The sequence below is a fragment of the Chrysemys picta genome, chromosome 1 (genome assembly GCF_011386835.1).
Source record: "Chrysemys picta bellii isolate R12L10 chromosome 1, ASM1138683v2, whole genome shotgun sequence".
Taxonomy (NCBI): Eukaryota; Metazoa; Chordata; order Testudines; family Emydidae; genus Chrysemys; species Chrysemys picta.
Genome location: NC_088791.1, coordinates 297909565 through 297925274, shown reverse-complemented (window position 1 = coordinate 297925274; position 15710 = coordinate 297909565). Strand labels below are relative to the sequence as shown.

General features: G+C 46.5%; 1 protein-coding gene across 1 annotated transcript in view; it reads right to left on the bottom strand.

Moving 5' to 3' along the window:
- Positions 1–15710, bottom strand: part of LOC101950365 (histone-lysine N-methyltransferase SETDB2) — a 93792-nt gene that overhangs the window by 35057 nt on the left and 43025 nt on the right. Inside the window, exons 16-17 of the mRNA XM_065582429.1 lie at positions 4371–4382; positions 2153–2285 (exon numbers count right to left, since the gene is read on the bottom strand). Of these exons, the coding sequence (XP_065438501.1) occupies positions 2153–2285; positions 4371–4382 (145 nt within the window). The remainder of the gene's footprint in view (positions 1–2152; positions 2286–4370; positions 4383–15710) is intronic.

Here is a 15710-nt window from a genome sequence, read left to right as displayed (position 1 = left end):
AACCTCACAAGGACATTTTTTCATAGCCAACTCTTAAATTAAAACCCCACTTAATTATTCCTTATATTTAAGACACACACAAGAAGCTGCCATCTTGCCACTTTGATCATGCAAATTACGGCCTTGATCCTGCAAAGACTAGGGACATGTTTACCTGTTCGCACTGTAAGGAGTCTGATTCAATTACTTCAGTTGAGACTACTCACATTATAGCCAATCTAGCACATGCATAAGTCTTTGCAGGATTGGGACAGGGACTGAAAGACTGCTTTCAGAGTAGCAGCCGTGTTAGTCTGTATCCACAAAAAGAACAGGAGTACTTGTGGCACCTTAGAGACTAACAAATTTATTAGAGCATAAGCTTTCGTGGGCTACTGCCCACTTCTTCGGATGCATATATCTCCTCAATATATGTTCCACTCTATATGCATCTGAAGAAGTGGGCAGTAGCCCACAAAAGCTTATGCTCTAATAAATTTGTTAGTCTCTAAGGTGCCACAAAGACTGCTTTGCCATTCAAAATCATTGGAAGTCAAAGGGTTTCAAAGTTGTTGCGAAACAAGTTCATTTTTGTTCTGAATTCTTACCTAAGGTTAAGGCACTTTCTATAGTTTCTAAATTTAACAATGGCTAACCAAAATATTGAACTTGTCTTGAACTCTGAAATCCTTTGACTGCCAGGGTTTTCTTTTAAGTGACAAAACAGATATTTTCAGTCCTGCTTTTTTGTTGTCCTTCCTTCTACTGCCTACCCAGACTCCTGGGCCCTATTCAGCATTGTCCTGTAACTTACGTCGCTAGTTATACCAGTGAAAATTGGATGTAAAATGCTACTATTCTGATTTAGTAACACTTTACAGTCACTTTGCACTGGTGTAAAGTGACTATACAAAGAGCAAGGCAATGATGAATTGGGCTAGTTTTTACTCTTTCTACATTCCATCCCAACTCCTGTATTACTCTTCTTATTCCCCTCTACCTCAATGCACCAACCATTTGGACAAGTAAAAAAATATATATATAACTGTCTGAAGCTCTAATCATTGGAGCACCAGAAGACCATGAAATTGTAGATCATTCATTGCCTTCTGATACAGAGAGGGAAAGAGTTCTCTTTTCTTCTAGAGCACTGGCTCTCAACCTTTCCAGACTACTGTACCCCTTTCAGGAGTCTGATTTGTCTTGTGTACCCCAAAGTTCCACCTCACTTAAAAACTACTTGCTTTCAAAATCAGACGTAGTGTCACAGCACACTGTTACTGAAAAAGTGCTTACTTTCTCATTTTTACCAGATAATTATAAAGTAAATCTATCGGAATACAAATGAAATACATTTCAGTGTATAGTATATAGAGCAGTATAAACAAGTCATTGTATGAAATTGTAGTTTGCACTGACTTCGCTAGTGCTTTTTATGTAGCCTGTTGTAAATCTAGGCAAATATCTAGATCAGGAATGGGCAAACTATGGCCCGCGGGTCGGATCCGGCCCATCAGGGCTTTAGATCCGGCCCACAGGATTGCCACCTTCATGGCGCCGCGGGTCCTGTGCCACTCCCGGAAGCAGCTGGCACCACTCCCATTGGCTGGGAATGGGGAACCGCAGCCAATGGGAGCTTCGGGGGAGGTACCCGCAGGCAAGGGCAGCGAGCAGAGCCCTCTGCTCCTCCCTCCCCCAGGGGCCACAGGGACGTGGTGCTGGCAACTTCCGGGAGCGGTGTGGGGCCAGGGCAGGCCGGGAGCCTGCCTTAGCCCTGCTGCGCGCTGCTGCCACCCCGGAGCCGCTCCAGGTAAGCAACGCCGGGCCGGAGCCCGCACCTTGAACCCCTCCTGCACCCCACACATCCCCTCCCACACCCCGCACTCCCTCCTGCACCCCAACCCCCTGCCCCAGCCCTACATTCATGGCCCTGCATGCGATTTCCACACCCAGATGTGGCCTTCGGGCCAAAAAGTTTGCCCACCCCTGATCTAGATGAGTTGATGTAACCCCTGAAGACCTCTGCGTACCCCCGGCGTACACATACTCCCCATTAAGAACCACTGTTCTAGAGTAAACAATTATGTACAATGTCCATATTGTCTTTGAAATGTTTCCTTTTGGTCCTTCTTGATTCTTTTAATATTATTCATATGTTAAGAAAAACTCTCACCAAACAATCCTGATGAACTGCAAGATTTTGCTTTTCTGCAATGTACATTATAGCACACTCTTCATCTGCTGGACAAAATGCACACTTCCTTTTCACCATCTTCTCCATTATCTGGAAGTCACCTGGAGAGAGACTGTGGAACAAAACATAAAACTGTTAATGCAACCACCCTATACCAGCTGGGAGGAATACAGAAAGTGTAGCTGGTGAGGGCCCACAGCATTTCCAGATCTAGCTTCGATTCCACTTGCATCCCAGTAAACTTTGTGCCCAGCCACTCTAGCAGTGATTGACTGGCATGAATAAAACATGACTTGCTGAGATAAAAACAGAATAGAAGTTGTCACGTTATTGACTTGAACTGGGATCGTATAGAACATGGTTGCAACCAAAGTCCTGTTGTGGCACCAAATCTTGTATAAAGGGGGTCAAATGAGGTGTCTAAGACAAGGTTATGGTTTACCGGTTATGATTATGCTGTCTATATGTGTGTATCAATTTTGTAGTTGAAGTTATGAATATTGGCTCTATACTGTCTGTATTTCAAACTTATGCTATGCTTCTGGGAGACATCCCAGACAAGTTGGTGTTAGGTCTGCCTAGCCTGCTTGATGGCCCATTAAAGACCATCAGCTATACAATTGACCCATTGAGAGAAGGCAGATACGCCTTGTAACTCAGCAAAGTATGCAGGAACTTGCCCATGTGACTCCAGACTCCATTTTGCTGTAATTTTCCACAGTAAGAACAAGGAGGTGTTCTTATACCTGGAAAAGACTATAAAAGGCTGATGACTCATCTCCATCTTGTCTTCAATCCTGCTTCTTACCTCTGGAGGGACTTTGCTACAAACTGAAGCTCTCAACAATGGACTGATGACCCATCCCAGCTGTGGATGTACTCCAGAGACTTGATTTGAATCTGCAGTTTATTCTATCACTGCTACAAGCCTGAACCAAGACTTTGACATTACTGTATGGAATTGATTCCATCTAACCAATTCTAGCTCTCATCTAAATCTTTTTCCTTTTATGAATAAACCTTTAGATTTTAGATTCGAAAGGATTGGCAACTGCGTGATTTGTGGGTAAGATCTGATTTGTATATTGACTTGGGTCTGGGGCTTGGTCCTTTTGGATCGAGAGAGCCTTTTTTCTTTTACTGGGGTATTGGTTTTCATAACCATTTGTCCCCCTAACGAGTGGCACTGGTGGTGATACTGGGAAACTGGAGTGTCTAAGGGAATTGCTTGTGTGAATTGTGGTTAGCTAGTGGGGTGAGACCAAAGTCCTCTTTGTCTGGCTGGTTTGGTTTGCCTTCGAGGTGGAAAAACCCCAGCCTTGGGCTGTAACTGCCCTGTTTTAAGCAATTTGTTCTGAAATGGCACTCTCAGTTGGATGCCACCAGAACCAGCATCGTTACAGAAGTTAGCTGCTAGGGGCTCTAGCAACTGGGATTGGAGGAATGAGAACTAGAATTTTTTCTTGGAAAGCCACTGGTGGGGGCAGGGATCAATATGAAAACTTCCAAACTTGCTCAGCAATACATGGCTCAGTGAAGAACATTTCATGCAGATACCAACAACCTTGCATGGGCTTGTGAGTCACTTCATATGATGTGTAGCACCTTTAGTTTAGAAGATATTAGTCTGCTGCCATCAGCACCTCAAGCTTGTTCTTTCACACATCTAACTGCAGCTGCATTAAAGTATCTGTCACAGTTTAAATAAGCAAAGTAGTACCGCCAACTCCCACAAATCTCCTCCCTGAGTTCACAGGAAAGAAGGAGGAAATGTTGTTTCTTTAACATAATGGGATTATAGAAAAGAGATTTGCAAGTAAAAAGGGGAAAGGAAAAGACAGGAAGGTGAAATTAGATGGTTCCTCAATAACAGAAGGAAGTCAGAGGTCTGCAACCACTGCCACTAAAACATTGTCAAGGCCAGCACCACCCTGGGCAATACCCATTTTCTGTAAACCAGAAATTTTTTAACCCCCTAGCCTTGTTATAGTGAATCTCTATTCTCCTTTTCTGTCCTTATCCTTTCAGTGTTTTCCTTCTCATCCTCTTTTGCCTTACCACATTATCTCATTTTTCTTATCTGGCAGCTGCAATAATTTTTTAAGGCCATCTGCAAATAAAAGTCATAATTCAAACTCTTTCAGTACAATGTGTCCAGTGTCCCCAAGGACCCAGGTAAGATGTTCATTCAACACACCAGTAATATAAACTTCACTTTTTCTGTTGTCATGCAAATCCCCAACACTCAGAGCCTCAGCAACTGCTAGCTCCCACTAGGTGTGATGTTTCAAGATGCTCTCTGCTGGTGATGTCACATCAGAGAGTGCTGGAGCCTATTACCTGTAAGGATAAAGAAAATCTTGTTTAATTTCTCCAGGACTGTGGGGCTTTAAACGTTTATTTTTAATACATGAGTGAGAGAGAGGCAGCATGGTCAAATACAGCACCAAGAACCAGGAACTCCTAAATTCTAATCCCAGCTGTTGACTCACATTCCATTTGTGACCTTGGGCAAGCTCAGTCTTCCCATCTGTACAATAGAAGCAGCACTGTTCACGTGGTAGAGCACTGGACTGAATCAGGAGACTGAGGGTCTATTTCTGGCTCTGCCACTGACCAGCTATGTGACCTTGGGCAAGTTACTTCACACTCTGTGCCTCTGGTTCCCCTCCCACCCGTTTCTGACTTGTCTATTTAGATTGTAAGCTCTTTGGGATAGGGACTGTTTCTCACTATCTGTCTGCACACTAGGGCCTGATCTCAGCTGGGGACTCTAGGCGCTATCTTAACACAAATAATTAATAAAAAGTAGGAAAGGGTTAAAAAGACAACGAGGCAGAGATTAAAATACAAAGAGAAGTCACACAAAGGCTAATCACAGTCAAAAATGCAAAAGGGCCTGGATAAAAACAAATGCCCCACACAGAACGGATAACAGGAAAAGTGAGAAAAGGGTTTGTGCTGCATCCCTCCTGTTCCTGAATGTTGTCCATTTAGGGCTAGATCCTGGAACTGGATCTGTGTGGGTACATGGGTCTACCTGTGTGGATCCAGTTGTAGGATCTAGCTCTTAGACCGTAAGGCAGTGGTGGGCAACCTGCGGCCCTCGGGCTGCAGTAAGGTCTTTGGGGAGGGTTCATCTTCTCACAGATCTATGGAGTACACAGATCACTGTTGGGCATTATGTAAATAACAGCACTACCTCCACCTTGCTAAGACTTATGAAGATGAAAATTCCTACATAAATGCTAAATATTATTTGCTAATCTACAGACTGAAAAGCACTTCGCAATAATGTAAAACGATGCTGCAGAATAATAATGAGGATGGCTTTCTCGTAATTAAAGGTTTCAGAGTAGCAGCCGTGTTAGTCTGTATCCGCAAAAAGAAGAACAGGAGGACTTGTGGCACCTTAGAGACTAACAAATTTATTAGAGCATAAGCTTTCGTGGACTACAGCCCACTTCTTCGGATGTAATAAATTTGTTAGTCTCTAAGGTGCCACAAGTCCTCCTGTTCTTCTTTTCTCGTAATTGTTCATGCTTGGCACTGGGAGTCAGGAGATCTGGGTTCTTTTCCTGGCTGTGACACAGACTTGTGCATGTCACTTAACCTTTCTGTGCTTAAGTTCCCCCTGTGTAAAACGGTGATAATTATACTTCACAGGGGTACAGTCAGGGTCAATTCATTAAGGGATATCATCAAACTGAAATTGGTCAATTTCAGCAAAAGGAAGTAAAGCAGCTTTGTACTATCCCCAAGTTCCTTTGCAAAAATATTTCTTTACTTGTTTAAACCAGTTGTTCATATTTTTGATGTTTTTTTCTGTTACTATCAAAAAACCCCAAACAGGAGTGTGCATGCAGGTACAGAAGTTGGTGTCAGAGTACATGAATGGGAGGAACACACATGTAATGGAAGCACTAGAGCAGGAGTGGGCAACCTTTCAGAAGTGGTGTGCCGGGTCTTCATTTATTCACTCTAATTGAAGGTTTTGTGTGCCAGTAATACATTTTAACCTTTTTAGAAGGTCTCTTTCTATAAGTATATAATAAATAATGAAACTATTGTTGTATGTAAAGTAAATAAGGTCCCCCAGTCTGTAAGTAGGGCCTCTGTTCTTTGTAAGTGTATACATCTAGGAACATTTAGCCATATTAAAACACAGTTTACTTGCACCCAGCTTAACAAGTGATCCAGATCAGGGGTTCTTCACCTTTTTCTTGCTGAGTCCCCCCTCAACATGCTATAAAAGCTCCATGACCCAGCAAGGGGTGGGGGTGGGGAGGGACTCCGGGCTGGGGGGTGGTGGTGGGCCTTGGGCATAGGCATAGTTTTACTTCTATTTTGGGGCAGGGCAAGGGCTGATGGGGCTCGAGCCAGCTCCACACAACAGGGTCCAGAGAGGGAGTGCCACCTCCACCCCGACTCACTCAGGAGGTCTCCCAGCCTATCTGGGCTGGGGGGGGATGCAAACAAAAAATATAACTCAAAGGGGAGATTCAGTTTAAAAAGTGTGAAAACCGCTCAAGGTGCAGGGAGAGGGGTACTAAGGGCTGTGTGCAGGCAGGGGGTAACAAGGGGCTGTATGAAGTGAGGGGTATAGCTCAGGGTGCAGGGAGGGGGTACTAGGGGCTGTGTGTTGGCAAAAAAATAGTTCAGGGTACAGGCAGGGGGTAGCTAAGGGCTGTGTACGGGCGGGGGGGGGGGCTCCCAGTGAGGATCCCAGCTTCAGCCCCCTGCTGCTCCTGGCTTGGGGGTGGGGTGGGGGGGAAGGTTTGCTGGCTTCATCCCCACGCCTCTCCTGGCTTTTGGGGGTGCCGGTGTAGTGCCGGGGCTTGGGGCTCCAGGTTTCAGCCGCGAGGCCCTGCAGCCCCCCCTGAAAGGACTTGCGGACCCCCAGTTGAGAACCGCTGATCCAGATCACTCTGAATCAGTGACCTGTCCTATTCATTATTTAGCGATCTCCTAATTTTTGTGTCAACCGCAAATTTTATGATTTTGTATTTTCTTCCAGGTCATCAATAAAAATGTTAAACAGTATAGGACCAAGAACTGATCCCTGCAGGACCCCACTGGAAACAAACCCACTTGGTGATGATTTCCCATTAAATAATTTTGAGATCTATCAGTTACTCAGTTTTTAATCTATTTAATGTGTACCATGTTAATTTTATATCATTATGCTTTTTAAACAAAATTCTGTGTGGTGCCAAGTCAAAAGCCTTACAGAAACCTCAGTGTATTATGTCAGCACTATTACATTTATCAACCACACTTGTAATCTCATCCTAAAGAGATATCAAGTTATTTTGATAGGATCTGTTTTCCATATACCCATGTTGATTTGAATTAAGTATGTTACCCTTCTTTAATTCTTTATTAATCAAGTCCCATATCAGCCACTCCATTACCTTGCCAAAGACTGATGTCAGGCTGACAGATTTATAATATCTTGTTTACCCGTTTTAAAAATTGTCACATTAGCTTTCTTCCAGCCTTCTAGACCAGTGCTTCTCAAAGTCGGGCTGCCAGTTATTCAGGGAAAGCTCCTGGCGGTCCGGCCCGGTTTGCTTACCTGCCACGTCTGCAGGTTCGGCTGATCGCGGCTCCCACTGGCCGCGGTTTGCCGCTCCAGGGCAATGGGGGCTGCGGGAAGCGGCGCGGGCCGAGGGATGTGCTGGCCGCCCTTCCCGCAGCTCCCATTGGCCTGGAGCGGCAAACCGCGGCCAGTGGGAGCCGCAATCAGCCGAACCTGCGGACGTGGCAGGTAAACCGGCCTGGACCGCCAGGGGCTTTCCCTGAACAAGCGGCGGACCGGCTTTGAGAAGCACTGGTCTAGACCTTCCCCAGTGCTGCAAAACTTACTGAAAATCAACATTAACATTCCAGCAAGCTCCTCAGTTGGCTCTTTTAAAACTCTTGGATGCAAATTATTTGGACATGCTGATTTTAAAATATCAAACTCTATATAACATTCTACAGAGATACTAGTGGAATGGAAAGAGTATTATCATCACAATACGATGAGTCTATATCGTTTTTTTCACCAAATACAGAACAAAAATATTTATTGGACACTTCTTCCTTTTCTGCATTATTATTGAAAACTCTATTTCCATCTAGTAATAGACCAATAACATGTCAGGATTCTTTTTGTTCTTAATATATTTTAAAAACTGCTTGTTATTGTCCTTATCTTTGCTGGGCCTAGATTTCTCCTTGTGTCCCTTTGGTTCCCATATCGATTTTCTACAATTCCTAACTTCTGATTTATATTCATAAGTATCAACTTTCCTTGTCTTTTATTTGTTTATATAGTTTATAGCTGCCTTCACTTCTCCTCTAAACTAAGTTGGTTTTTTAACCAGCACAACCTTCTTGCTCAGTTGTGGGATTGTGGCTTTTTGGGCATCTAGTAAGGTGTTCTTAAATGATTCCCAATTATCATTCACATTTTTCTGATTAAATTCTTCCTCCCAACTGATTTGGCTTCTAATTATTTTAGCTTTGTAAAACTGGCCTTATAAAAGGACCAAGTCTCTATATGACTGGTCTGGACTTTATTCTGCTTGCACAAGCTACCATTAATTTTTAGTTCTGTGATCAGTTCCTCTTTAATTGTTAGGACAAGTTCTAATAAAGAATTCCCCCATGTAGCTCCAGCACTTTTTGTATTAGGAAATTGTCATATATAATGTTCAGAAATTCTAAGGATACCCCACATAGGCGCCGACTCCGTGGGTGCTCTGGGGCTGGAGCACCCATGGGGAAAAATTAGCGGGTGCTCTGCACCCACCTGCAGCCAAGCTCCCCCCTCCTCGCCTCCTTCTCCCCCCACTAAGCGGACCATGTCCCTGCTCCTCCCTCGCCCTCCCAGCGCTTCCCACCCCCCGCCACCTAACAGCTGTTTAGCAGCGCTTAGGACTTTCTGGGAGGGAGCGGGGACGCGGCGCACTCAGGGGAGGAGGTGGAGAAGGGGCAGGGACTTGGGGGAAGGGAGTGGAATGGGGGCGGGGCGGGGCAAGGGAGGTACAGGGGCGGGAAGAGGAGGGGCGGGGGGAGCCAGTCAAGCACCCACTGGGCAGAGGGGAAGTCAGCGCCTATGATACCCCATGATCATGCATTTTTCCCCCTACACATTATAGATAGGTGTGTAAAGAGGTGATCATCCTGTTCCTTATTGTGACTTAGTGGTCTTTAGCAGACACCAACTAATACCCCATCTTGTGCTTTATGTGTTAGGACTTCACTTTCTTCTGAGTTAACAGTGACTCAGAAAAAGGTAATACTATTTTTTATATAGATTGTCATTCCCCTTCCTCTTTTGCCCACTCAATCCTTCCAAAACAGATTATAAACATTGCTTTTAACATTCCAATCATGCGACTCATCCCACCAAGTTTCAGTAGTACCAAATGAATTTATGCTCACAAATGAGCAATTCCAATCCTCATTCGGTACTCAGGCTCCTAGCATTGGTGGATATGCAATTCAAGAATTTCTTCTCTTTGTGTCCTTTGATTAATCTTGTTCTCAGCATCTAAATTTTTGTGCTGAGAGCTCATATATCCCCTCTTTTTACTCTCCCCTTTTGCTATTAGTTTAACCCCCGCCTGGCTATTCTAGCCAGTCTGTATCTGAGTCTGGTTCCTCTTCTAGCAAGGAGAGGACCAAAAACCTATTCTGTTAGCTCTGAAATTCCTCAGTTCAATACCATGTGTTGGCCAAGAGTCTGGTTGTCACACTAATACAGCCTCCTCTATTTATTTACTACTTCAATTTTCTGAAATACTGCTATGTAGACACCAAAACACCAGCAGCTCCCTGTTGTTGTGGGACTGTTAAATGCCATATTTCAGAGCCTGGGGGAAAAGGATGCATATGAACTCCACTCAGAGCATGAAGATAACGTCATCACTTGCTAGTCAAAAAGAGGAAATGAAACTGATAATCCACAAAAGTGAAACTGTCTCTGCCCACCTGCTGTTGACTGCACAAAACAAACAAATGGGGAGGAAAACAAAAAATAGAAAGTTGTTTTTTTCTGATCTCTTCCAGTTCTGGTTAATTTCTGTGTCATTTGTAATCACAGTGAGTCAGTATCTTCTAGACTTTGCTGTGGTTTTGAATTGACTGAGTTTCCATGCTGCAGATGTGAAAATTCCTGATTTGTTTTAAACAGGTGTGTAAAATATCAGCCCCATCACTGCAGTAAGAGAGTGGGGGAGTGCATTTGATACCTAGGTCCATGGCAGGATTTCCAAGCTGCTGCATGCCAAGCGCTTTGACACCCCAACGTGGCAGGCGTCATGAAAATCGTGGCACCCAGCGAAAGGTGCGAGAGGCGTTATAGAGCACAGCAAGAGGTGCTAGGGGTGTGTTATGGTGCCCAGTGAGTAGGGCGCTTTGTGGCACTCCATGAGGGGTGGCATGAAGTATGGCAGGAGGTGCATTATGGTGCACAGCGAGGGCTACATCATGGCACATGGCAGGGGTTAGAGGTGCGAAGGGTGTGTTGTGGCGCAGGCACCACCCTGGCAAGCTCCCTCCACGCTGAGGCTAGGTGGAGGGCACTGTGGTGGGTATAACGGCCGGTGGGAGGAGGCCTGCTTGGCCCAGGCCCCCCTGGGGGCAGGTGAGAGTCGGTCAGCACATCCCAGCCCCGCCTGAGGGACAGCACGCCCAGCCTGCCCCATGCTAGGGGTCCCTCCCCTGCCAGCCCCACCGCTTGCCGGGAGGCAGGGGCGGAACGGCCCATTCGCTGCAGCCGTGGGGGGGATGGGAATCAGTCATTACCGAGGGTGCACAAAGCGGGGCGCAAGAGGGGACAGCCCGGATCCCGCCCCCCACCCCAATGGTACTTACCACCGGGGGTGGGGAAGGGAGAATCATCTGCCGCCTGAGCTGCTGCTTCTGCCTCAACACAAGACAGGATCCTAGAAACTCCCGAAGGGGTGGGGGGAAGGAGGAGGGGCCAGAAAATGGGCGTGCCCGGCTGGGAGAGTGTTGGAAGGACCCGGCTTGCTCCCTGGGACTGAGCATGTGCCAGCTAGCTGCGCAAGTGCGCATGCTCACTAGCTGCTGCCGAAGCTGCTGAACCTAACGGTGTCCTCGCTCCCCACACGAAATGGGGCCGCGGAGGAGCGGGGTGCGGCTGCGCCGGCTTCCAATCCTCGCGGGCTGGGACGGTCTGAGATCCCGGTTCGAATCCCGGGTGGCGCCAGCTGCGATGGGGGCAGCCCGGCAAACGCCGCCGCCGCCCAGGCTCTAGGCTGAGGTGTGGCGCGCTGTTGCCGGGCTTCGGCGAGCTTGCCAGGGGCTGGATCCAAGGGCCCCGAAGGCGCTGCAGAGCGGGCGCTGCCTCTGGCCCCCGCAGGGCTGGGAGTGCACGGGAGATCCTCGCCTTAGTGGGATGAAGGAGGCGGATCTTGCCAATCTCTCGCCTTCACCGTGCCAGTGAAATCACGTGCCGGGGGTCCCCGCTCACCTGATGAGGGAGTCACCTGACCGCAGACTGGACGATTGCGCTGTGCTCGGGGCCTTTGGCCATTTTCCACAGCTCAAGCTGGTGGACGCTGATAGGAAAACCTCAGGCTCAGACAATCATGAGGGGATTTTATTAAATATATGTATTTGGGTTCTATTTTGGTTGCCATCTGGGCGCTGAGCTGGTAGGCTGCCCTTGTTCACGTTTTCAAGCCATGAATGACTGAAACATACTTTTTTGTTTTCTAACTGGGAGCAGCGAGTCTCATTCAATCTCTTGATTTCAGGACCTGGGGCTTTAAGGAAACACACCAAAAATCACAAGATATGTAATAAAATTGTGAGAGTGGCACATTAGGGTGGTCAGTTGGCTCCAGTGCATTACAGCCTGGCTACAGGAATAAGGAGAACGTGGCTTTTCAGTGGCAGAACGGCTGGCTGGTGTTTGCGTCTTTGCATTGCAGGCATCCATGGACCCTGCCTGGGGAGGGGCTGGAGCTGCTGAGGTGCAAGAGCTGGAGCTGACGCTGCTTGATGCCCAAGAAAAGCCCATCCACCCCCAGCCAAGACTATGGCTCATATTCAGTAATAATCCTGATAAAAATTAGTAGGAACTTCAAACTTAAAGTAGACAAATTAAGGAGTCACACCATTAACGTAGTTCAGCCGTGCACACTGGAATGTATGACAACTTGTGACAACTTAGGAACCGCTATACAATCTGAATTCTGTGTGTACCTGTACCAAGCAGCAAACTCATTTTGAGTGTGCTGCCCCTTTGCTGCCTCTGTTGTCTGTTTGCCTCCATGGTAGACTAAGGCCTTGTCTACACTACACAGTTTTGTCAACAAAAGTCAAATTTTGTCGACAAAACAGTGGAGGTGTACACACTAAAATGCTCCTCCTACCGATGTAACTACTCTGCTATGCCGACATAATAAAACCACCTTGACCAGCGGCATAGAGCTCAGTTAAAGCGACACAGTGTCAGTGTAGACACCTCACTAGGTTGTGTTGCCTTAATTGGCCTCCTGGAGGCGTCCCACAATGTCCATCATGACCACTTTGGTCAGCAGTTTGAACTCCGCTGCCTTGAAGGTACACAGGTACGCGCCCCTCCTCTGTTTAAAGGCCTGGGGATTTTTACAATTCTTCCATGAATGCTCAGCTGGTGCCTGGAGCCGGCCCTGCAAAGAGCGGCTACACTGCCTGACTTTTTCCGGCACGGCTGTGGTGACACAGCCATGTCGCTAAAAGCTGTGTAATGTAGACATAGCCTAAGATTCTAAAGAATATACAAACTTTTTTAAACATCCCCATAGCTGTTTCATACTCTAGGGCAGGGGTCGGCAACCTATGGCACGCGTGCCAAAGATGGCACGCAAGCCGATTTTTGATGGCACGCGGCGCGGGCTGAGCCGCTCAGCCCGCCGCTGCTCTGGGGTTCCCGTTCCTGGCCCCTTGCCAGATGGGGTCCCGCTGCCGGTCCCACTCAACGCCCACTGCCGGCCTGGGTGAAGGAACCCCAGGCTGGCAGCGGGCTGAGACCCCGCCTGGCAGGAGCCAGCGGCCGAAACCCCAGAGCGGTAGCGGGCTGAGCCGCTCAGTCGCTGCTCTGGGGTTCCAGCTGCTGGCCCCTTGCCAGCTGGTGTGCCCCCGGCCACAGCCCCTCTCACCTTGCTTCCGGTTGGAGTTCCAGCGCAGGCCCCCTGCCAGACAGGGTCCAGACCTCCGGCCCTGCTCAGCCCTACCAGCCACTTGCTCCACTCACCTCAGCTGCCGATCTGGGGTTCCAGCCGGTTAACAACTGATCACTCAGAAACCTGTGTGCAGCTTAAAGTATCCAATTACGTGCCAGACATTGGAAAACTCAGCAAGGAAAAGCAAGGGCAAGGATCACACTAAACTGATAAGATCTGCATTTTAATTTAATTTTAAATAAAGCTTCTGAAACATTTTGAAAACCTTGTTTACTTTACATATAACAGTAGTTTGGTTATATATTATAGACTTATAGCGAGATCGTCTAAAAAACATTAACATTTATTACCGGCACGCGAAGCCTTAAATTAGAGTGTATAAATGAAGACTCGGCTCACCGCTGCTGAAAGGTTGCTGACCCCTGCTCTAGGGCCTTGTCTACACTTGCAACAGTGTGTAGGCTACACGCAGTGATATGCTACAGTGAAAAGTAGGCTGTGTCCACACAGCTGCATGTGAAAGGCTCTGGCGGGGAGGAAGCAGAGAAAGTCTGCTGGAACCCTTCCCTTCTACCTCCCCCCTACCCAAGCCTTTCACACTGCTGGAGCTTTTCATGGTGGCTGGGAAAAGTTCCGGCAGCAGGGTGGCAGTGAGACACTACACTGCTAAAAAGAGCAGTGTAGACATGGGAGGCACTGCTTGGGCATATTCAGAGCTGCACAGGATATATACCTTAAGGTTCTGGTGTGTCTGTATTCTATTCACCTAAGCAGTGTCTCATCATTTACATTCCTATTTATACTCAGCTAGCTATTTGCGCAGTGTCTATTCAACAAGCCACCTAGCCTAGTTGTGAGCAGGACTACTGTCTCAAACGGATATTTGTTGTTGGGCAGACCAACCCTGGAAATGCATTTCTCCATTGAAAAACCAAGAGACTTTTATAAACTCAATGTCAAATTAGACACCAGTTAAAATTTAAAGGGACAAGATGGGTGAGGTAGCCTCTTTTATTGGACCAACTTCTGTTGGTGAAAGGCAAGATTCCGAGTTGCACAGAGCTCTTCTTCAGGCTGCAAGATTACAGATTAAAATGTAAGGCATTTCTAATGGACTGCAACTCCAATTTCTGGAGGACTAGGTAATTGAAATTAAGCACTGATAACTCAGGCATTCGCAACTCCCTATCTCAGGCTCACTCCTCTGGAAAAACTTTCCTGCCTAGTGTAAAAAGATACCTCTAGCTGCTCCTTTGCCCAACTATTTTTGCCCAAGTATCTGCTTATGCCATTTACAAATCAAGATGAGACCACAATAACTGGAATTATCTGTGCAAATGGGTGATTGTATGTGTTGCAGGAGTTAACAAAATTCCTGGGCATTTTGTTGTCTACAGCTATCAAAACGCGTGCAAGAGCCAAACACAGTCTCCTTGCACCTGACCTGGGGCATCCAACTTCTTTGAGGCAGAACTTAGAGACTGTTCATTCTTTCCTTTACATTTTAACCCTCTGAATGCAGTGTTCTATATGCTTGTCACAAAACTCAGAGTGATCATCCTAGGATGCATAACCTCAATAAAGACCTGCCCAAAACATTTAATTTTCCTTTCCGATACAGAAGTGAATATATTAATTTCTAGATCTAACACAATCATGGTGGTCCCAAAAAACATTTGGTGGTTATAATCACCCCATGGCTCAGCAGCCCACTCACTGTGCAGTATGCATGCTCTTCCAGACAGACCAGGTAAGCATCCTGGACTTCTCCAGAGCTGTTCTGTGTATGGCAGAAGCTGAGGGAGAAGGCAGCTGCCACATTCCTCAGGATTTTGTAAACTAGTTGGTTGTGAATTTATTTTAGAATAATGTTGTTTCAGTCTGTTGCTAAATAAGCCTGCAGGCCTGTGTGATCCAGTAAATAGTATTCCTGTCCCCTTTACCACCTCAGATTGCATCAAAACTTCCTTGGTTGTTTCACAGCTGCATATATTTTGAAACTTCCCATCAGTTTAGCCCATCAGTCCTCCTTCACCCTAAATGCTTGAGAGAAGAGAGCTTCTGCTTTTGTACTTATGTAGGGATATTAAAGAAGGTACTAACAGTGATTCCCCCAAGAGACAGTGACCCCCTCATAATTTGGCCCCCACAGTTTAAAATCCAACAGTTTCACCAAATACAAAAATCTCTTGGGTCTTCTGTTAAAACTTGTAAGCTACTGTCTGTAGAAACCATTGATTATATCTATCCTGTGACTACTATGTAAAATTTACAAACAAGTTAACTGACTTTGTTATACAATGTAAACAAACACTATAAGCTGTTAAGTGTCTTTCACAACTGCTCCT